The sequence below is a fragment of the Oryza brachyantha genome, chromosome 5, assembly GCF_000231095.2.
Source record: "Oryza brachyantha chromosome 5, ObraRS2, whole genome shotgun sequence".
Taxonomy (NCBI): domain Eukaryota; kingdom Viridiplantae; phylum Streptophyta; class Magnoliopsida; order Poales; family Poaceae; genus Oryza; species Oryza brachyantha.
In genome coordinates, this window is record NC_023167.2 from 3,434,185 (window position 1) to 3,456,418 (window position 22,234).

Below are 22,234 nucleotides of genomic sequence, written 5' to 3' on the forward strand. Positions count from 1 at the left end.
TGATCCAAAATATAATTTTTACGTATTTGTCGGTATCATATCAGATGCACACGTAGTTTAATTTTAAATTAATTTTGGTAACTATGTACAAATTCATTTAACATGTAGAAAATAGTAAATAAGTTCCAAAATTCTTAGAACTTCTAAAAGATAACTTATAACTAGTCTATTATATATAAAAATATATTGGTGCATATAAGATAATTATTTTTACAGTAGTGCAATAAAATAAAAAGGAAAAAGAAAAACTTTAAGCTGAGAAGGACTGAGACAAGGCCTGTTTCGGCCCAAACGACCCAACTATTTCCATCCGTCCATCGCAGATCCCATGGATCAGATGGCTGACCCTAACCCTAGTCCTCTTCCCCACACCCTATTTCTTTTCCTCTCCTCTCCCAGCCGCCACCTCCCACCTCCTCTCCATCTCCTCTCCTCTCCCTTAGCTGGCAGATCGGGCGGCAAGCCGCCGACCAACCGGCGGCGTCGCGGCTACTACATCCCGACGGCGGCGAGCTCCCGATGAGCCACGGGGAGGGGGCGGGCTGCAGGCGGCGGCATGTCGGCGCGCAGCAGGGAGCCGGGGGGCGGGGGCGAAGTTGGGAGGGTGCCGGCGTGTGGTGCGGGAGCCAGTATGGGGTGGTGGCGGGAGGCAGCGCGTCAGCGCGCGGCGAGGAGTCGAGAGGGGAGGGGGCGTAGGCATGCCGTGTGGCGACCGCTGGAGGGCCGAGCCACGGAGGACGCCGGCACCGGCGTGAGGTGCGGGAGACGGGAGGGGCAGTGGCGGGCGGGAAGAGGCACGCCGGCGCCGGAGCTCGAACGGCTGAGGGCGTGGGGCGTGGGCAGCGTGTCAGGCGGCAGGAAGCAGGCGTGCTCCAGCATGAAGACAACAGTTCTGCTCCAGCGTCGGGCGACACGGTATATCTCTATTTGTATATCAATAAATTTGAAAATACGTGGAAGTATATAGGTCTTGTTTTTAATATACTACTATTTTGCCAACCGTGAAATAAACAATGGAATTCGTACTTTCATTGCTGCCTATGTTTGGATGATGCCTGGATTTGGGAACTTCTCATGCTATGATATTAAGAACAAAGAGTTTAGTCCTGCAAGATTTGCTCAGGTGCCATTTTGATCTTTATCCCCGATGGCCCAATCTGTTGTATAATATGTTGGCGTGCTGCAATATGTTCTTATTTCCTTGATTTTATTCATGGTTAACGGTTTGCACTGACAACCGAAGGGCAGATGGCAATATGGCATAAGGTAAAATGCGCCTGTTGTGCTGATTTGTTTTCATGGCCTTCCTACTGATCCAATTTGTGTTCATCTTTAATGTACCTGTAAATATTTAGCATCTTTGTCATAATACAAAATCAATATCTTCAATAAAATGCAATTTACCCCTATGTTTTGTTATTGCTGATCCAAATATCTTTGAATGAGGATGATCCAATTTGTTATTGCTGATCCAATTTGTTTTCATGGCTTTCCTACTGACTACGCACACGACGAGGCTACATGTTTTTGTGTTATCTGTGTATTTTAACATAACCATTACTCATTCCATCATGTTACTCTCAACTTTGCAGAAGCAAGAAAAATACAAAGACAGTGAGTCTACTACAATTGATTGATTGATCTAGATACTCTGTTTTTTTCTGGATTATTAGCTGGAAAAGAGTCATGTGTTTGGATTTAGTTGAGACTAGAAAAGAGCCATTTGTTTAGACTTCCTGGAAAAAGAGCCATTTGTTTGAACTTGCTGAAAAAGAGCCATATCAAGATATTGCTATTACTCTATTTACTTATTGGATTATTACTCTCTAAAAACTGTCTGTTCAATTGTTTGCCTCCAAGTCCAAACAAAATGTACTTTTTATTCACCAGCAACTGAAAACATGCACTTTTTGATGGCAGGAGTGAGGTGGCTGAGCTTGGAATTTGATGGATGGTCTTGAAAAATTCCCGGGTACAGGACTGACAACGTGAGACATGCATGTGTTTTAAGTGTAGTTGAACTTCAAGGCTGTGATCGCTTTTGGTACTATGGAACTTGGTGGTGTATGTCCCTGCTAGAACTTGGTGCTAGCTACTGGTTGCTTGCAGGTGCTGGCTGGAATTTTTTTTGTGTTGGTTGCTGGAACACAAGATTTTTTTGCGCTTGTTGCTGGCTGCTAGCAAGATGCAGGTTGGAAGAGCAATGGCTGCTTGGTGGAATTTTTTTGCTGGCTGTTGGCAAGATGCACACCGAAACTTAGTAGTGGTTGCTTGGTGGAATTTTTTGGTGTAGGTACTTGGCACTACCTGTAGTAACTTTGTAGTTGGCTGGGACTTGTAGTTGGATGATGGATGGATCATTTTCATTCATGTTTTGTACTTTTGTATGGAAACTGTATTCTGGAACTTGCTTGCTTTTGTATGTGCTGGAAAGTTAATTATGGACAGAATGTGATTATAATATAATTATGCAAATGGTTTTGGTTTATATTCTGTGATTGCTTTTTAATTGGCCGGGCCCATAATATGGGCTAGAATTGTATTGTTGGGCTATAATAAAAAAATGTAAAAGCAAATTTGTAGCTAGGTTAAAAAAATATTTGGGCCAATTGGGCTAATTGTAATTGTAAATAAAAAAGCCCATGCTATATGGGCCCAATGTAAATTGCCACGTCATTTGCCACATCACCCACCTTGTCATCTGTAATATCACATGTCATCATACACGTGGCATTATTCGGTTCAATTTTTTATGACGAATTTATTTCGTCATTCATCAATGACATGAGAACTATCATCACTTTATCAATGACGATGTCCTCTAGTGGTTACAGAAGATGACCCACTTTCTATGACGACAACTATTTTGTCACTGCAAGCAAACAATGACGGGAAACATGTTGTTATCGTCCTAATGTAATCGTTGTTATCGTCCTAATGTAATCGTCACAGAAGCCTAGAATTCCTGTAGTGGTTGGACTCAGTATATACGATCAAAACACGATTATGTATCGTGTTTTTGCTGAATCTTGTGCTAAATTTCACTACATAATGAAAATATATCTGCCAGCCTACAGATGAAATAAAATGCAAATAATTAGGATAAAAATGTTTAGCATGCTAGAGAACCGACCATGGGGTCAACGACGATGAAATCAGCGAGTGGATCTCAACGTTTCTTTACTACTTAAAAGAGTCGTATGTTCTCTTCCTTACTCCACGTCACATAAAAAACCAACGATTTCATAAAACCATACCAAACCAAGCAATCTTTAAGAAATGTTTCTTTTTCTCTATAGTTTGTCATTAGTTATATAGGTTTATTCCAATGCATAGATATATCGTCAGTAGTATATGAAATGGTGGTACCACCGCAATAGGTTGAGAGTGTCACATCTTTTATTCCATTACTAGTTCAACACTGTAACCTTGAAGATATATAAGGCGACTCTCCCTCCTATTCCCTTATTCGTATCCACATTTCATGAAACCAAGTAGTATATGTCTATGTTTAAGTAATTAATAAGCTTAGAACATGTGAGATCTATGCATAAATTAATGAAGAGGTTATTTCGAGAACAAGGAGCCCCGAAGAAAATCTAGCAAGTTACACTAATTAACGATACTCGTCCTTACATTAACTTTGTTTTTGTTGTTGTAGTTATCTCTACCACCTGTCAACAAGTGTCTTCGTCCAAAGACAACATTCTTAAACATACCATCCACCCGAAGAAAAGATACAAATGCCACCTCCACGCGTTCCACTTCCATGTCATGTCATGCATGATGCAACCGAGTCGGTCCAAGTTTCACCGTGTACACGCCCGTGGATGGTGTTACCAAGGCCCCATTTAGTTTCTAAATTTTTTCCTAAAGACATCATATCAAATTGTTGGACTTCTAAGGCCGCATTCAGCAACACAGCTACTACCTCCGTTCCATAATAACCTCATTTTTCGTTTTTCTGTGTCCAACTTTTGACCTTTCGTCTTATTTAAAAAATTTGTGCACAAACCTAAAAAAATAGTCACATATAAAGTACTATTCATATTCTATCATCTAGTAATAATAAAAATATTAATCGCAAAAAAAATTTCAAATAAGACGAACGGTCAAACGTTGGACACGGAAGAACGAAAAATGAGGTTACTGTGGGACGGAGGTAGTAGTTAACTAAGCCCTCCTTGTTTTCCGCGCGCACACTTTAACTGTTAAACAGTGTATTTTTTGCAAAAAAAATTTATAGGAAAATTGTTTTAAAAAATCATATTAATCTATTTTATATTATTTTAATAATTAATAATTAATTAATCATGTACTAATCTATTACTATGTTTTCCGTGCCAGGGCATAAGTTAACTTATGCACCCACAACGAACGCGGCCTAAATAGAGCATCAAATATAGATAAAAAAACTAATTGCACAGTTACAGGAAAATTTGTGAGACGAATCTTTTGAATATAATTAGTCCATGATTATCTAGTCATAAGTACTAGAGTAACCAAAGTGTGGTAATGACGAATTAATTAAGTTCAAAAGATTCGTCTCAAGGTTTCTAGGCGAGCTAAGAAATTCGTGTTTCCATTTGTAACCAAAAATTTCTTTCGACATCTGGCTAAATGTACGACATGATCTAGAAATTTTCATTTTAGGAACTAAACGGGCCCAATTCCCAAAGCCAGTCAACTACGTACGCACCCGGGCGTTGGCTCTCTAGCTCACAGCTGGTTGCCACCTGAAGATCGACGTGTAGGAGTAGTTAATTAACTAGGAGAAGTCATCCTCTCCAACCCTGATTAATTAGATGAACATTTCAAATTTCACCACTGTCAACGCTCCATTCGTATGCTGGCTGTTCTAAGTTCTAGAAGGACTAGATAGTTTTCTTAATATAAAAAATAACAATAAGTTTCACAAGGAGTATGTACTAAAAGCTAAGGTAGTATGGCGGTGTTCTTTCTTGATGAAACATTATCTGTTTTTTTAATAAATATTTAATACTATAAATAATGAAATTAACTATTATAGAATTGAAATTCCACTTTAGAAATGTGAGATGATAAACTTTTGTACATAAACTTTTTTATAAAAAACACATCGTTTAATAGTTTAGAAGACATGCATAAAAGCCAAGAAAAAAGTTAAACGGGAGAATATGGCCGTAGTACTATGTTATCTTGAAGCCCTGAACATATGCTTGTTTGTATGGAGTGTGGAATGTTTCTGGAAGAGGCAAAAAAGAAAGTTATCCCTTGAATCTAACACACTGGTGTTGCCCATCAACCTCTCCAAGAGAGTATCTATACTCCTTGAAGGAATAGTGGTGACAGTGAATGATGTTCTGACACCACTGTGCCATTAGAGGGTTTATATGTTAACCACCACTATCAACTCTATCTTTTGTAGGAAACAAAAAGAACTTTGGGACCAAATAACAAAACAAATGATGTACACCGAAAATAAATAGTAATAATGTGTTCGTGATAATTTTTCAATCAAAATTCTATTGCAATATATGGGTATTATGCTAGTCATATCATATTACTATATAAATGAAAACCTCTTAGCCTAATTATTGTTGTAGGGCTTATCATTGGATCATTTCCATTGATCATAACTTGTATGTAGGTAGTAACTTGTATGCATGCAGTAACGATATGGGAAAAGCGATTGAATCCTTCTTCTTGGTCTATTGTTGATGCCGAAGGAAATGGATAAAGCTCGACATGGTCTTGACTTGCTGCAGATAGTATTGTCTGGTGGACAAATCTATCTAGCTAATGACATCACTAAAAACATAAACAACTACAAAAAGAACCGTGAAGCATATCCTCGAAGGGATTGGTCTAGAAGCTAGGCCATGGTTGGGGACTCCTAGAAGTGGAGGTTGCAGCTTCATCGGAACGACAATTGTAGCTTAGTTGCTCAAGAAATTTGTGTTGCTAGGAAATATGAAGATGGTCACCATGGCATCCTTTGTTCAGCCTTATGACCATGATCCCTAGGAAGATGGAAACATAGTAACGGTTGAGTATGGCATCCGTTTCCTTGTTCCACGGTGACATCCTTGGCAAAGTTGGCGTAGCCTTCACCGCCATTGCCGCCAAAAGCAGGAGGCTAGGTATTCGATCGCCGACCAAGCTAAACCAACTTCTTACTCCCCATCCTCCTCTCCAGGGGCGGATCTAGGGTTTGAAGGTTGGAGGGCCGGTTACCTTCTTCTTCCTCCAGCCCCCCTTTTCTTCTTCCTCTCCTCTTTTTTCCCCTCCTCTCTCCCCTATTTTTTTAAGGGGGATCCAGCGTGTAGGAGGGCTAGAGCTCCCGCAGCCCCCACGCTGGATCCGCCCCTGCTCCTCTCCACCGTAGGTCTACTTCTCTACCAACGGTGTGAGCACCAAGTGGCGACGGACAGCCACCACGAAACACCGAGACTAATGATGAACCAGATCCATGGCGAGCAAAACAGGAAGACCCAACCTAAAGAATAACCTGACAAAAAGCAAAACACTAAACTGTGGCAGTCGGACCTCTCCTCCAACCCTTGCCGCTAGATCGGAGGTGGAGGAGGGGATGGGGATTTTCAGATATAGGAGTTATGGTAGCAGTTGTGGGGAAAGGAGTAGGCGAGTCGTTGCTGTTGAATTTTGTCCTATGCCACTGCCGCATATGTCAGTCTACCAAAACCTCATTTCACTTGTTTTCTTTATATATTCAATTGTTTCTCAAACGTATCTATACTTCGAACCTCTCTATACCTAGGCTTTTCAAGCATACAAGCGTACATGAACCTCCTCTCCATATACGACTCTGATACCATTTCGAATATTGCCTAGGGACTAGAAATAATTTTAGACTGAACTTAATTTGTTATGCCACAACAACATTGTAAGATTTTGCACTTTACTTTGATAATTTCGTGCAAAAAGGAAAAAATCAAACTCAGAATCGCAATCATCGAGCTCCCATCCTTATAAATCGGAAAATTCGCTTGCTAACTAGCGAGTTGGTACTATTTTCCCTCACGCTGCTGCTGCTTGTTGGCCCAAATGGCCAAAAGCCCAAGCTGGCAACAAGCTCTTCTTCTCATGACTAGGCCATCTCCCTATGGTAGTTATCTTGGCATCATCATAGCCTAACAAAACCTTATTTCTATAATTATTATTGGGGGACGTTTCACAAATAGTTTTTTTTCACAAATAGTTTGGATGACTCTAATCCTATGGGGTAGATTCTTGCTCCTAGATTCTTTCAAAAAATAGATTTATAGATAAAATTGAATGAGACATCACATTTTTGGTTTGAAACATCAACAAAATGTCCTACCCTAATAAACTTAATTTACCAACAACTCTCTTTTATAACATAAATTTATGGAGTTACAAAAACCCACGTTAAACAAATTTAAGAGTTGGAACTATTCTAAACAAGATGTTACATTCCACCATGAAGTACTGTAAATGTTCACACAAATCGAGCCATCTCACCTGAAAAACAAAAGTTGTCTATCCCTTCCATGTTTAATCAAAATCATCAGATTTTTGGGTGCAACTATTATTCATGTTTCTCAACAGTTTGGTTGATATATTTTCTGAAGTTCAATGGTCGCATAAGTTGTCATGGTACTCTTAACATTTAAATGATTTACATATAAAAGATCAACTACTTATTTCTCCCACAGTTTTACTTTAGAATCAATATACCCAAATATTTTTTACTACCTTTTAGTGCACATCCATTTGTGTTGCATCTTATTCGATTATCTGACATTAGCTTATAACTAATAAGGCTAAGTGTCCTTAGATTAGTCAATTAGCTACAAAATATAGAACATAAACTTGTAGAGAGAAAGCGAGGAAATAAAGTTTCTCCATATTATTACTAGCTACTTCCTAGAATCTCCAGCTCCCAAAATTGGACATAAATTTTCCCTAAACTTCCATGTATCGAGGTACTGCATAGATTTTATTGGATTCAATAGTGCCCAATTCTTTGTTCCAAATGATCATTTAGAGAAAATGATCATATATGATTGACATTTTACAAAATTCATATGTTTTTTCTATAATCAGAAGGAGGCCTTAGTAACTTTTAGGGATTTTTAAATAGTCTTCTGAGGACTTGATCTGTTAATTTGTCTAGGTTTGTGTCCCCTTCCATATATGGTTGTCTATCGAGTTACTAATAATGTTCCAATCGGTGGTTTGTTTTAATGTCTGAGTTAGCAACTTGTTTGTAGCATACTATTTGATGTGTCAAATGAGTGGATATGGTTATGGGCGCTCATACCACGCTTGTCAAAAATTGTAGTATTATGGTTGCGCTTGTCTGTTTGAAGTTATCAGACATCTTTTTTTCTTATAAATCAAAGGGTTAATTCTGATTTACCCCTCTCAATTATCATAAAAGTTTGATTAACCTCCCTCAGTTCCAATACCTGATATTTAATGTTATTTAACTTTTCAAACCATGCGAATCACCCCTGTTCAAATTTAGTGTGGTTTTAGTTCTACATGGCATAGACACAGTAGTATTGTGACTATGTGATGATCCAATTAGCATGTAGATAAAAAAGTAGTGACCCACATGTCAGATCCAATCCCTTTATTCTCTCCTTTCATTCTTCCCATCAAGCGATAACCTGTTGCAACATTTTGTCTCTTCCTCCACTGAGCATGGTGGGGCATGTAGTGAGCGAGGAGTGGATGGTTGTTGCCGCCGCCTTGTTGGAAGGTTGTCACAGCCGCCGTCTTGTTCCCCCTGTTACTATGCCTTGGCAACTGTATACCAAGGATATGGGAGGTGAGACAAAGATGGAGCTCAGCAAGGATGGGGTTGGGACGTTCTTGTGCCAATCGGCAGATGAAACTACAACCCATTTATTCCTGAGCTAGAACTTTGCCAAAATATTTGGGTAGCCATCGGGCTTCGCTCAAATATTAGCGTTGTCACAAAACTTAGACAAATCAATCCTCCGTCTAGATTGCCAACTCATCACCACCAAACTTCCTTAATCCTTTTGTTTCTAGGTAAACACCCATATGATGTGGTCTTTAGAGGAATACCACTATCATTGCCCCGATCGCTACAGATAGCAATCGAAGAATCCTCCCTTTGGATGGAAAGAATGAGTCTAGGAGACCGTGCACTGGTGTCAGCTAGGAAAGACATCTTCTCTCATCATTTACGGGAGTTGAACAATTACTGGTTTCTTTGGTTAGGCTTCACCCCCTACATGTAATTTCTTTGATTGTTGTATTCTTTGTGATAGTTTTATTTCAATGAAATTTAGGTAGGTAACCTCCTCCTTCTGTGATCATCTACAAAATAGCGATGAAGCGGTGTTGTTCTCAAGCTCGTTTTCGTGCTTGAGGAGAGGCATTGGAGGTGGTGACTTCGGGGCAAGAACCATATGGTCCAAATGGCAACAGTGACTTGGCGAGGACCAAGTGGCAGTGACAATTTGGGGGCCAGCACAAGATATGGCCGCCGTCAGCTTCATGGCATCACATCCATGATTCCATGTCATCCACCGCCTAGCCATTCTGTAATTGTCATCAATGACAACCATGCCTGGGTAACCAGAGTCGCAACATTGTGTTTCACTGTTGCCTCCACCTTGTCATTGTGCTATCAAAATTTGTTTTCCATCTCCTGCTCTATCCACTGCCATTGCCTCCGATGCGATATCTCTTGACCTCTAGCACCAACGGCCCGTTGCCCATCGAATCCATCACCTTTTGTGCTATCGGCCCCGCCATCTCTCTCTGGCGTGACTTAGCTTGAATTGATTAAGGGGGCAGCGAGGTTGGATGAGGGGCACACCGATGACCTCCAATAGCTTGCTGATCACCGCCTCACCGGTCCTTGAATTGGTGGGTTAGGAGAAGAAATGGAATAGAGACTTATATGTGGGACCATTCAGATTTTTTAGCCATTTGATAATCTTGTTGAGTGGAATGACATGCAATCAAATTAATGCCACGTGTTTGCCACGTACTGCTGATACCACCTTCATTTAATTCCATGGATTAATTTGTCTCAAATCAAATGGTCAGAGGTGTCGAATGTCTTGTATTAGTTAAGAGGCCAATTCATACTTTTACAATTACAATAGTTCTGGGGTAAATCAGATTTAATCCTAAATCAAATCGAGAAACGAGCACGCGGATGGACCCAGGTGTTTGAAAGCATGTTTTATTTTTCTATCAGTAGAGATAGAGATATATATACTCATATACTACGCCCTTTTTTCCAAATTATTTCCTAGCTTTAGGAGCACACTTCCCAAACTATTAAATATTTTTTATAAAAAGTTCTCTCTCTATATATAAGTTGACCATTTAATATTTCTGAAAGTATAGTAGTTTAATTTCATCATTTATATTATAAAATAGCTGTAATAAAAATTAGATAACATTTTGTATAAAAGAACACAACCACAAAAATGAACCTATATAAAAACAACCCCGCTGTACTCAATTATAGTACCTGCATCGGATGGTTGAAATCTTACTAATAGCAATTTCCATATAAAAATAACAAGTCAAAAACGTCGGACCGTCCCTTGGTACTGATCCTACAGTTTCTCAGACCCCACCCAAACACTCGCATTACGGCAAGGGGGTCTCATTCCTCCCTCTGACAATCCGGGCCACCACCGCATCAACGGCCTCGATCTCCCCACGTCTCCAGATCCAACGGCGACCACGCACGCATCCCACCAGCGCGTCCATCTTCTCCCACCCGGCCACCCCCCCACCCAACGCAAACGCCACACCAATCTCTCTCCCCTCTCACCCCCGCGCGAGATCCACCGCCTCCTACGCTCGCCGCCGCGGGGTAGGGGTTTCGCCTGCGCCGCCGGCGAAGTCGACGGGGAGTACCGGGGGTGGGGGTTGGGGGGTGGGGGGGTTAGCGGCGAAGATGCTGACCAAGTTCGAGACGAAGAGCAACCGGGTGAAGGGGCTGAGCTTCCACCCGCGGCGGCCATGGATCCTGGCCAGCCTCCACAGCGGGGTCATCCAGATGTGGGACTACCGCATGGGCACCCTCCTCGACCGCTTCGACGAGCACGACGGCCCCGTCCGCGGCGTCCACTTCCACGCCACCCAGCCGCTCTTCGTCTCCGGAGGTAAACAAAAACCAAACACAGTTCCTTCTGCTAGATCTCGCCCGCCTCCTCGACCATTCGCTCTATGATTTTCCGTTGGCGTCCTGGTACGGCGTGTCGCGCGTTTGGTCGGATCCAACGTTTGATTTCTGCGTGATCCGTTTCGTTCTGCAATGTCCAACACTCGAGGTTGATACGTGGTTTACGATTAGATCGCGTTTGGTGTATAGTGGTGGTTGTGCAACTGATCCTTGTCGGTCGGATCTGGTGTTGGTTCTAGAGTGCATCTTAGCTTAAGATGAACTGTTTTGGTGAATTGTTAGTTCGATGAGGCCTTGAGGCGATATTTTGTTTCTATTCGTAAGTGGGATGGATCTCCATCCATTTTGCAACCCTTGCAAACTAGAGGTAGCATAGGAGAGGTAAAATCGGTCGATGTGTATCCCTCCACTAGAGAGAAGTAGCTTTTATTTTAGTTATGGTTGCGATTCTGATAGCATGGCAAGTTAGCAATGATGGGGTGCCATCTCGGAAACCTGGCATTTGTTGAAACCTGAACTTTGGGATTTGTTGGAACTAGAAATTAAGTCTCGCTGGTGACCGTTTTTACTGCTGCCATAGCAGCTTATGTGCCAGAACTACTGTTAAGATTTCTGTCATGCATTGCAGGTGATGATTACAAGATTAAGGTGTGGAATTACAAAACGCACCGCTGCCTCTTCACACTTCATGGGCACCTTGACTATATTCGCACCGTGCAATTCCACCATGAGTACCCATGGATAGTAAGCGCTAGTGATGACCAGACAATCCGGATATGGAACTGGCAGTCACGCACGTGTGTGGCTGTGCTGACTGGGCATAACCACTATGTCATGTGTGCATCATTCCACCCCAAAGAGGACCTAGTTGTGTCAGCATCACTGGATCAGACTGTCCGTGTCTGGGATATTGGTGCTTTGAGGAAGAAGACGGTGTCACCTGCGGATGACATCCTACGTCTCACCCAGATGAACACAGATCTGTTTGGAGGTGTTGACGCAGTTGTAAAATATGTGTTGGAAGGGCATGACCGTGGTGTGAACTGGGCATCATTTCACCCCACATTGCCACTCATTGTTTCTGGGGCAGATGACCGTCAAGTGAAGCTATGGAGAATGAATGGTAATACTGCTATTATGACTGAACTTTTCTATTATCATTTTCCATACATAAACACACATATTTGTGTTCATGTCCATTCATTGTTCCATACAACAATACCACAAAACTATGGATGTTTTTATTGTGAGTTCCTTTTTGTTTTGTTCCATTCAAACGAGCTGAATGCAAGAAACATGGTTCATAATTACTCACTTAGTAACTAGCTCAAACATTCAGTATATCACTTTTTTTGGGACTAAAGGTGGTTATTCTTGTTGCGTAGCATTGCATCAACTGCATACTGGTTATTTGAAATAATGCAGTGCAATCTAAATGTGCTATTTATGGACAGACACCAAGGCTTGGGAAGTTGATACTTTGCGGGGGCACATGAATAACGTTTCCTGTGTGATGTTTCATGCAAAGCAAGACATCATCGTGTCCAACTCAGAGGACAAAAGCATTCGCATCTGGGATGCCACAAAGCGAACTGGTATTCAGACATTCAGGCGGGAACACGACCGTTTCTGGATTCTTGCTGCTCACCCTGAGATGAACCTTCTTGCTGCTGGCCATGACAGTGGTATGATTGTGTTTAAACTAGAGAGAGAACGCCCAGCTTTCTCCGTTAGTGGTGATGCTGTCTTCTATGTGAAGGACCGTTTTCTTCGGTTCTTTGAATATTCCACACAGAAGGAAGTTCAGTTGGCTCCAATAAGAAGACCTGGATCAGTGAGCTTGAACCAGTCACCGAGGACACTATCCTACAGTCCAACTGAAAATGCTGTCTTGATTTGCTCTGATGTGGATGGAGGCTCATATGAACTCTACATTGTTCCCAAGGATTCTGCTGGCAAGGCTGACTATTTGCAGGAGGCAAAGAAGGGAGCTGGTGGGTCAGCTGTTTTTGTGGCACGGAACAGGTTTGCAGTCCTTGAGAAGAGTAGCAATCAAGTTTTGGTGAAGAATCTTAAGAATGAAATTGTGAAGAAAAGCCCTCTTCCTATCGCGACTGATGCAATTTATTATGCCGGCACTGGTAACTTGCTGTGCAAGGCAGAAGACCGAGTGACCATCTTTGATCTGCAGCAAAGGTTAATTCTTGGCGAGCTTCAGGCACCTGCTGTTAAATATGTTGTTTGGTCAAGTGATATGGAATCTGTTGCACTGCTGAGCAAGCATGCGGTGATTATAGCAAACAAGAAGCTTGTCCATCGTTGTACACTGCATGAAACCATCCGTGTTAAAAGTGGTGCCTGGGATGAGAATGGTGTATTTATTTACACCACCCTGAACCATATCAAGTATTGTCTTCCCAATGGAGACAGTGGGATTATTAAAACCCTTGATGTTCCTATTTACATAACGAGGGTTATTGGGAACAACATTTTCTGTCTAGACCGTGATGGAAAGAACAAGCTGATCACAGTAGATGCTTCTGAGTATATTTTCAAGCTGGCCCTTCTACGGAAACGATATGATCATGTAATGAGTATGATTAAGAACTCCCAGCTGTGTGGGCAGGCCGTGATTTCTTATTTACAACAGAAAGGCTTTCCGGAAGTTGCCCTCCACTTTGTGAAAGATGAGAAGACAAGATTTAACCTTGCTCTTGAGAGTGGTAACATCCAAATTGCAGTTGCTTCTGCAAAAGAGATTGATGACAAAGATCACTGGTACAGGTTGGGAATTGAGGCTCTTAGACAGGGAAACGTTGGCATTGTGGAATATGCGTACCAGCGGACTAAGAATTTTGAGAGGCTTGCTTTCCTATATCTTATTACTGGTTTTATTGACAAGGTGGGCTTCATGTGCAAAATTGCTGGGCAGAACAATAACCTGATGGGGCAATTCCACAATGCACTATACCTTGGAGATGCTAAGAAAAGAGTGGAGATCCTAGAAAATGCTGGACAGTTACCTCTTGCCTATATTACCGCTGCCACTCATGGGCTCGCTGAAATTGCTGATAAGCTTGCTGAAGAATTGGGTGAGAATGTTCCTTCTCTACCTGAAGGAAAATCTTGGTCTCTTTTGATTCCCCCTGCACCTCTCACAGCCAGTGGTGATTGGCCATTGCTGAGGGTGATGCGTGGTATCTTTGAGGGTGGGCTGGATGCTACCGGGAGAGCGGAACTTGAGGAGGACGACGAAGCTGCTTGTGCTGACTGGGGTGACGAGGATCTGGATATGGTTGATGCAAGTGAAGCGATGGCAAATGGTGGTGATGACTTTGATGCTGAGGATGGTGAAGCAAATGAGGAGGATGGAGAGGAAGGTGGCTGGGACCTTGAGGATCTGGAACTTCCACCTGAAGCAGAGACCCCGAAAAATGCTGGCAATGCCCGGTCAGCAGCCTTTGTTGCTCCTCCATCAGGCATGCCTGTCAGCCAGATTTGGACTCAGAAATCTTCTCTTGCAGGGGAGCATGCAGCAGCAGGGAACTTTGACACTGCAATGAGATTGCTTAGCCGCCAATTGGGCATCAAGAACTTTGCTCCCCTAAAGCCATTATTTCTCGATCTGCACATGGGTAGCCACTCGTATCTCCGTGCACTTGCAACTGCTCCCATTATACCAGTTGCTGTTGAGAAGGGTTGGAGCGAGTCTGCAAGTCCTAATGTAAGAGGCCCTCCTGCACTTGTTTTCACCTTCTCGCAAATGGAAGACAGACTCAAGGCTGCCTACAAGGCCACCACGGAAGGTAAGTTCCCAGAAGCCTTGAGGCAGTTCCTTAGTATCCTACATACCATCCCTCTTATTGTGGTAGACTCGAGGAGGGAAGTTGATGAAGTGAAAGAGTTGATCGAGATTGTGAAGGAGTATATTCTTGGACTGAGGATGGAACTTAAGAGGAAGGAGTTGAGAGACGATGTCAACCGCCAACAAGAATTGGCGGCTTACTTCACTAACTGCAAGCTTCAGAGAGTTCATATGAGGCTCGTGCTTGGAAGTGCTATGGGTCTGTGCTACAAGCAAAAGAACTTTGCTACTGCCGAGCACTTTGCAAGGATGCTGCTGGAAAACAGCCCTAATGAGGGCCAGGCAAAGAAGGCCCGACAGGTGCAGCAACAGTGCAGTGGCAAGAAGGATAGCTGTGAACTGAATTATGACTACAGAAATCCTTTTGTTGTGTGTGGCGCCACATATGTTCCGATCTACCGTGGCCAGAAGGATGTTTCCTGCCCATACTGTGGATCCCGGTTCGTTCCTTCCATTGAAGGGCAACTTTGTAACGTATGTGAGCTTGCCGTGGTTGGTGCAGATGCTTCCGGCCTCCTCTGCTCCTCTACGCAGTTGAGATAAGTGGTACTGAGGTAGAGCTCCCCTATATTATTTCTAGCCTCGTAAAGTTCTAGGGATTCTCTATCTTACATTTTAGCATGATGTTTACTGATTGTGAGGAATAAGTATTATACATGGTCGTGTTTTTGTATCTTCTTCCCCTTCCCACATTTTCCTCGAATTTTGTTTGACTTGAGGTTGCTGTTACACTTGTTATATGCTTATGGACTTTTTGATGATCTCTTGCTGGCCTATGCGCCTATTCCCGGATATTGATATACCAGTGTTGTTTCCTGGTGTTCCTGTTACATTGCTACCATGCTCATCATCCTCAGCTGGAGAACCACTGAAGTGCTGGTGTTTTGGTTCATGTGCTGGCTGTACTGTGTTATGTTAGGCTGATCCTGTGTTTTTGCTGTTTATCGTTCTAGGATAACATTTCATCGTCTTACGTTTCCCAGGAGGATGTACTTTCGCTGGTAGATAGTTTCTCAGAGCGCAGATGGGATGGCATCGGCTTCAAATTGAACCTTCCATTGTCGAAAGGAGCCATGCGCCTGGGTATCTGGATAGCCGCTTCTAGATTTTTTCTTATAACCCCTTACGCGGAGGGAGTATATGACACTGTTGTTTTTTATACATTCGATGATTGGTCTTACTAGAAATACGTTACAATTAAATCATATTTAGTAATAAATTCAATACCAATAAAATACTCGGTATATGATAACTCAGTTAATTTTTCTTAATAAGATGAATGGTTAAAACCATGTTAAAAAATTAATGATATCATCTATTAAAATAGGAGAGGGTATTTTAATATTGTTGCTTGCCTTCTTATTACTAGGACGGATGAGTAACTTTTATAAGAATTTTATAATAAATAATTTTATTATTAATATTTAGAATAAATAATTTTATTGTTAAATCTTTTAGGTAAATTTTTTCCTATAAATCCTTTAGCCTCGATGCCTCTCTGACATGACAAGATAATGCTATCCTGCTAAGTTAAAAAAGACTCACAACGTTTTACGGTTTAGAAGATTAGTGAAAAACTAGAAAATTTAGTTTAGCTAGCCAGGAAAGAACGCACCCTACTGCTGCTAAGAATTTTCAACAGCTATAAACAAACATCATTGCTGATTCATCCTGCGATGATCTAGAAGCTGCAAAACTGTGAGCCAGTGACGGAAGCTTCTACTCCAGTCAGCACCAGTGGTGGCATTTGATTCTTCTTTCTGCCCTCTCTCCGAAGCAAACGCGGCGTCTGAAGCAAAGGCGAAGTTTCGCACGTGCCTGCAGAAAAACTCGTCTCCTAACCGAAGCTAGCTGCCTAGCTTTGACCCCACTTAAGCTTAGCTTTGACCAGCATCTCCACCGGCGACGCATATAAGTAGCCCTCCGTCCGTCGCCACTTCCGTTCAGGCTAATCAGTAACCACTCGAATTCGCCACCACCCACGCAACAACGCGAGCACGCCAAGGACGACGACCACCGTGTTTGTTTCGCCGGCGTCTTTCCCCTCTCCGGCCGGCGGCGCGAGAGATGGCGGGGACGGAGGCGGCGGCGCAGCGGCGGCGGGGGGCGGTCGTCGACGGCAGCGTGGTGGACCAGGCGGTGGCGTACACGCTCATGGTCGCCGCGCTCGCCGTCACCTACCTCGTGCACTGAGCTGCTAGCTAGCTAGAGGCAGAGGGCTCGTGTTATGCCAACGGCTGATGTGATTGATCGATCGATCCCCTCTCCTGCTGTTTTGTGTACTTCATTTGTTTTACTGGATCACACTACTTTGTATAGTCCAGGCGTTTACCGGTTCGTGATTTCACGTACACTCCGTGTATTCGGTCGAATTAACACGATTTTCACCGTATTATTTTAGCAAATCTCATGGGAAATTTCAATCCATCCATGACCATGCTTCCTCCATCCCTATTCTAAGTCTTATCAACAATATAATTCCCATCAATTAATTAAAATCCTGCTCAAATTTATTCACGTCCTACTCCCACCTATCCTATCCTAGCGTACTTATTTATTTCTCATTTATCAATTAATAGGCAACACCATAATTATCTCCTTACCCACTGTTGGGGGTTAAGCTGCCTAACTATAAGGCGTGCCCGAGCCCACAAGATATCGGCAATGTCCAGGCCGCGGCTCATGTCCCCGTACCTCTCTTTGGTGCAAAGACTTGGATTCTTGTTTTAGTTTATATGTTCCTAAAATTAAAAAAATGTTTATATGGTCCAACATCTGGTGTTAGTTCGCAAAAAACAAATCTTGCAATTTTATATGAGATGATGCAAAGCGGTCACATGTCCTCCTAAGAGCATCTTCAAGAGAATGACTAAATTTTAACTCTTCAAATCGAAATTTAGCCATTCATTTTAGTTTTGATAACTCGAATTCCTAGAACATCTCCAAGAGACTATCCATCCTCGCTAGCAATTGTACTAGTGGAGTAATGTGTTGCTAGATTTGACCATTGAGGACTCAAGTTTAGCCATTCAAATGACATGACAAGTCAAAGCCACTCTCTTGGATGAAATTTTTTATGCAAAATTGTCAAATTTAAGTATGACAAATGAGATGATCATTCTCTTGAAACTGCTCTTAGAGCATCTACAATAGCATGGTCATATGCCTTTCCAAGCTAAAATTTAGCAATTTGGCCTCAAATTTACACTCCAATAGAGTGGTCAACCGGATGGCCACCCGGCTAGCCAAACTATTCCTACCACTAGCCAACTTTAGCCAGCCAAGAAAGACTTGCCTAACGTGGGCCCCACGCGTAGGGCCCACACTGCAATCACCCATCCTCCCATCCCTCCCAGTCGCATTCCTATCTCCCATCCACCGCTGCATGTCATCCGGCTGTTGCCGTCGCGTCTGGTCAGGTTGCCGCTTTCGTCGTCCAGATCTGGCCGGGAGTCGGTCACCGCCACCGTCCGGGAGTTGTCCGGGAGTACATCGGGCTCCATCCAAGAAATAGCCTCCAGTTCATTGTCGTCGCCGTGGTGTCCGAGCGAGCCGTGGTGTCCGCTCGTCCCGCATGTCGGCCTCTACCATGCCCCACACGACGCCAGCCTGTGCGTGACGCCGCCGCCGCCCCGACCGACGATGGCAAGGGCTTCTCCACACCCGGCCAACGCCGTCCCGGTCTCCTCCGCACGACGCCGCCGCCGCCCCGGCCGACAGTGTGCTCGTGGTTGCTAGCTCGTAGTTCTCTGCTAGAGAAAGAGAAAGAGAGAGGGGGGAGAGGGAGAGAAAGAGGAAGAAGAATGAGTATAGAGACTGACACGTGGGTCCCGTTGTCATAGACTCAAATTAGAGAGGATGAATGGAGAGACGGTTAGAGTAAAAACAAATTTGACTTGACAAATAAAATGGAGAGTTGGCTAAATAAACATTGGAGAGTCAAATTTGAAGAGATCGTTAGAGATGCTCTGACCGCTCTAGACCTCCACTCCTTCGTGAACAAAGTCTTCGTCATTACCATTGACCAATGTTGACTTCCATCACCTGTGCATGTAATACACCAAACAATCGTTCCGGTACATATATCATAAGTCGTTCCGGTACCTATATCATAAGTTGATCTATGTTAGTCTCATGTACACACCAACACATTCTAAACTGCTAACCAACAATTCCAGTAAAGATCAACACATGAACAAGTCGGTTAACACTTTTTCTTTATAACAACGTATGGTTTTACAATTTTAGTATGCATGTCTATATCGATCGTATCTATATGAGATTGTTATTTTAGCTTTATATTTAATGCCATGATTTATTTATAAAAAATTAAATATGTGTGCGCTTATATTTTCAACGGTACAAATTTTGGTCGTCAACAAATTGACATTATCAAATATTTTTGGATGGTGGCGATGGGGGCGTAGCTACAGTGTATACGTCAGGGTCACCCGACCCCGATGACCTCCGACGAAATCCACTGTTATACTGTTTAGGTAGCTAAGATAATACTAAAAATTAAATATAATTAGTGCATTCTGGCCCCGATGAACTAATTTTCTACCTCCGCTCCTGGTGGCGATAGTTAGTCAAATGAAGCGGTTTTTGCTATAGATTTCTCTGATGATATTTTATCACTAGCTACTACAGCAGCACTGAGAAGAATCGTCACCAACACAAACACAAACACTCCTTTCCTCTACCAAACACAAGTAATCCTTTCATCTACCAAATCCATATATACTATATAAGTCAGCTTTTAAAAACCAAAATTCGCAATCAATTCAAACACATCGTAAATAAAATAAATGAATGGTCACATAAGAAGGATCTCGGCTATGTTCTTTTCCAACTAAAGATAAAAGATAAAAATTATCTGATATTTTCAATAACTATTTAATGATGTTATGGTGATATTAACTACTATAAACTAAAAATCTAGTTTAGAAAGATCATATGATAAACTTCTATATAAAAATTATTCGTAAAAAATACGTCATCAAAAAAACGTACGCGGAAAAGCCAAAGTAAAATGTGCGAGAATAACCCGGGGAAAAAAGAACGCAGCCAGCTGGAAGTAGTTATTAGTTGGCCTGGCTAGTTGACGATGTCCCAGTGGATATCTGACCCGGAGCATGTTTGAACCGGGTCGTACGTTCTAACAATAATCTCACTAAGGTGGTGGTTAGATTGAGAAAGTTTCTAAGAGTTGTGTAACGTCAAATGTTTGATCAGATGTTGGAAGAAGTTTTCGGACACGAATGAAAAACGAATTTCACGGCTAGCCTAGAAACCGCGAGACGAATCTTTTGAGCCTAATTAATCCGTCATTAGCACATATTGGTTACTGTAGCACTTATGGCTAATCATGGGCTAATTATGCTCAAAAGATTCGTTTCAAGATTTCTTCCATAACTGTGAAATCAGTTTTTTGGTTCATCTATGTTTAATACTTTATTTAGGTGTCCATAAATTCGATGTGATGTTTTTGGAAAAAAATTTAGGAACTAAACAAGGCTTGAGTGTAGCCTTATGTCACATCAGATGTTTGGGCATTAATTTAAAGTATTAAATATATATTAATAAAAAAACTAATTGCATAAATGAGAACTAATCGACGAGACGATTTTTTAAGCCTAATTTATCCATAATTACAGCATGTTTAATGTAGCATCACATATGCTAATTATGGATTAATTAGGCTCAATAAATTCGTCTCGCGAATTAGTCCAAGATTATGGATGAGTTTTATTAATAGTATATATTTACAATTTATAATAAGTGTCCAAACATTCGATGGGACAAGGGATTGAACTTTAGCCCCTTGTCCCAAACAGCCCCTAATTTAAGTATTTAGGTCTTGTTTAGTTCCCAAAAAGTTTTTCAAAAACATCATATCGAATTTTTAAACATTTAAATGGAGTATTAAACATGGATGAAACGAAAAACTAGTTACACGGTTATGGGAGAAATCTTGAGACAAATTTTTGAGCCTAATTAGTCCATAATTAGCCATAAGTGTTACAGTAACCAATATGTGCTAATGATGGTTTAATTAGGCTCAAAAAATTCGTCTCGTGGTTTCCAAATAAGCTGTGAAATTTGTTTTTTCATTCGCGTCTAAAAACTTTATCTGATATCCACTCAAACATTCGATGTGATCCTTTTCGTAAAAAAAATTTGCCATCTATTAATAGGGCTTAACCGCTACTACCCTCGATCGCCCATGGAATGTTCCACGCTATGTTTGCGCCGCGGAAACCAGAGGGCAGTACGCGGATGCGGCACGCACGCAGCCAGCCGGCTGGTCAAGATTCACTTCCGCAGTCCACACGGTGGTGGGATCCACGTTAATAATTTTATCGTCTATCTCAAAATACAAATATTACAATCATACTATCCTTAAATAAACGAGAAAGGGACCGAGTAATACGATAGTTAGAGATAAAATATGAAGAGTCATAAATAAAAAATGATAGATATGATAAGCAACATTATAGATAATACCAAAAATGATTATATTTTGGAATTAGATATAAACATAAAAAATGTTTATATTTTAGAATAGAGGAAATATAAGATACCGTATTTTCTAATATAAATTTTTAGTACTCCATTCCAAGCATATACAAGCACTAAAATTTTATAATAAAAATTCTGTACCTGGAGATATTATTTTAAAGAAATAAAATTTCTGCCAGCTCGATAAATGGTAGACGGAGTCTCCGTGGCCGAAATGCCGAGGCCAGTCAACAACGTACCCGAATAAACCTGCAAAACGCTTGCAATCCTTCCATATATATATGCCGGCCGCTAGCTTTCACTGTGAACCTAGTGCAGACGAAACGACTGACTATGGCCACGTTTGGGATGACAGGTAATTTAACTTATCCCTGACACGAACAACGTAATAATATATTACATGATTAATTAATTATTAAAAAATATAAAATATATTAATATGATCTTTTAGAACAATTTTTTATAGAAAATTTTTACAAAAAATATACCCTTTAACTGTTTAGGAAACGTACGCGTAGAAAACAAGGGAGATAAGTTAACTAGCAGGGGCTGCCAGAACGCGACCTATTTATTTCGTCCAGTCATATTCCTCCCACCCTAGTTGCAAGGAAATTTCACTCTCGATGGCTGTTCTAAAGTTCCAGAAGGGCTACTTCTTTTTTCACTAAAAAGATATGAATAATTTGAAGATAAGG

The 22,234-nt window shown here is 41.7% G+C and overlaps 1 protein-coding gene and 1 long non-coding RNA gene across 3 annotated transcripts; both read left to right on the forward strand.

Annotated features, from left to right (window-relative positions):
* Positions 1-393: 393 nt before the first annotated feature.
* Positions 394-2,493, forward strand: LOC102711884. The gene is made up of 2 exons (XR_423499.3): positions 394-915; positions 1,921-2,493. It is a non-coding gene; the product is annotated as an uncharacterized LOC102711884 (long non-coding RNA).
* Positions 2,494-10,837: 8,344 nt separating this feature from the next.
* Positions 10,838-16,267, forward strand: LOC102710408 (coatomer subunit alpha-3). Of its 2 annotated transcripts, XM_040524717.1 has the most exons (4): positions 10,838-11,132; positions 11,781-12,275; positions 12,607-15,571; positions 16,001-16,267. In XM_040524717.1, the coding sequence occupies exons 1-3, from the start codon at positions 10,925-10,927 to the stop codon at positions 15,558-15,560; spliced, it is 3,657 nt and encodes a 1,218-aa protein (XP_040380651.1). In that variant the 5' UTR covers positions 10,838-10,924; the 3' UTR covers positions 15,561-15,571; positions 16,001-16,267. The 2 variants fall into 2 exon arrangements, with proteins under 2 accessions (XP_040380651.1, XP_040380650.1); XM_040524716.1 differs by lacking the exon at positions 16,001-16,267 and having other exon boundaries at positions 10,844-11,132; positions 12,607-15,690.
* Positions 16,268-22,234: the final 5,967 nt, after the last annotated feature.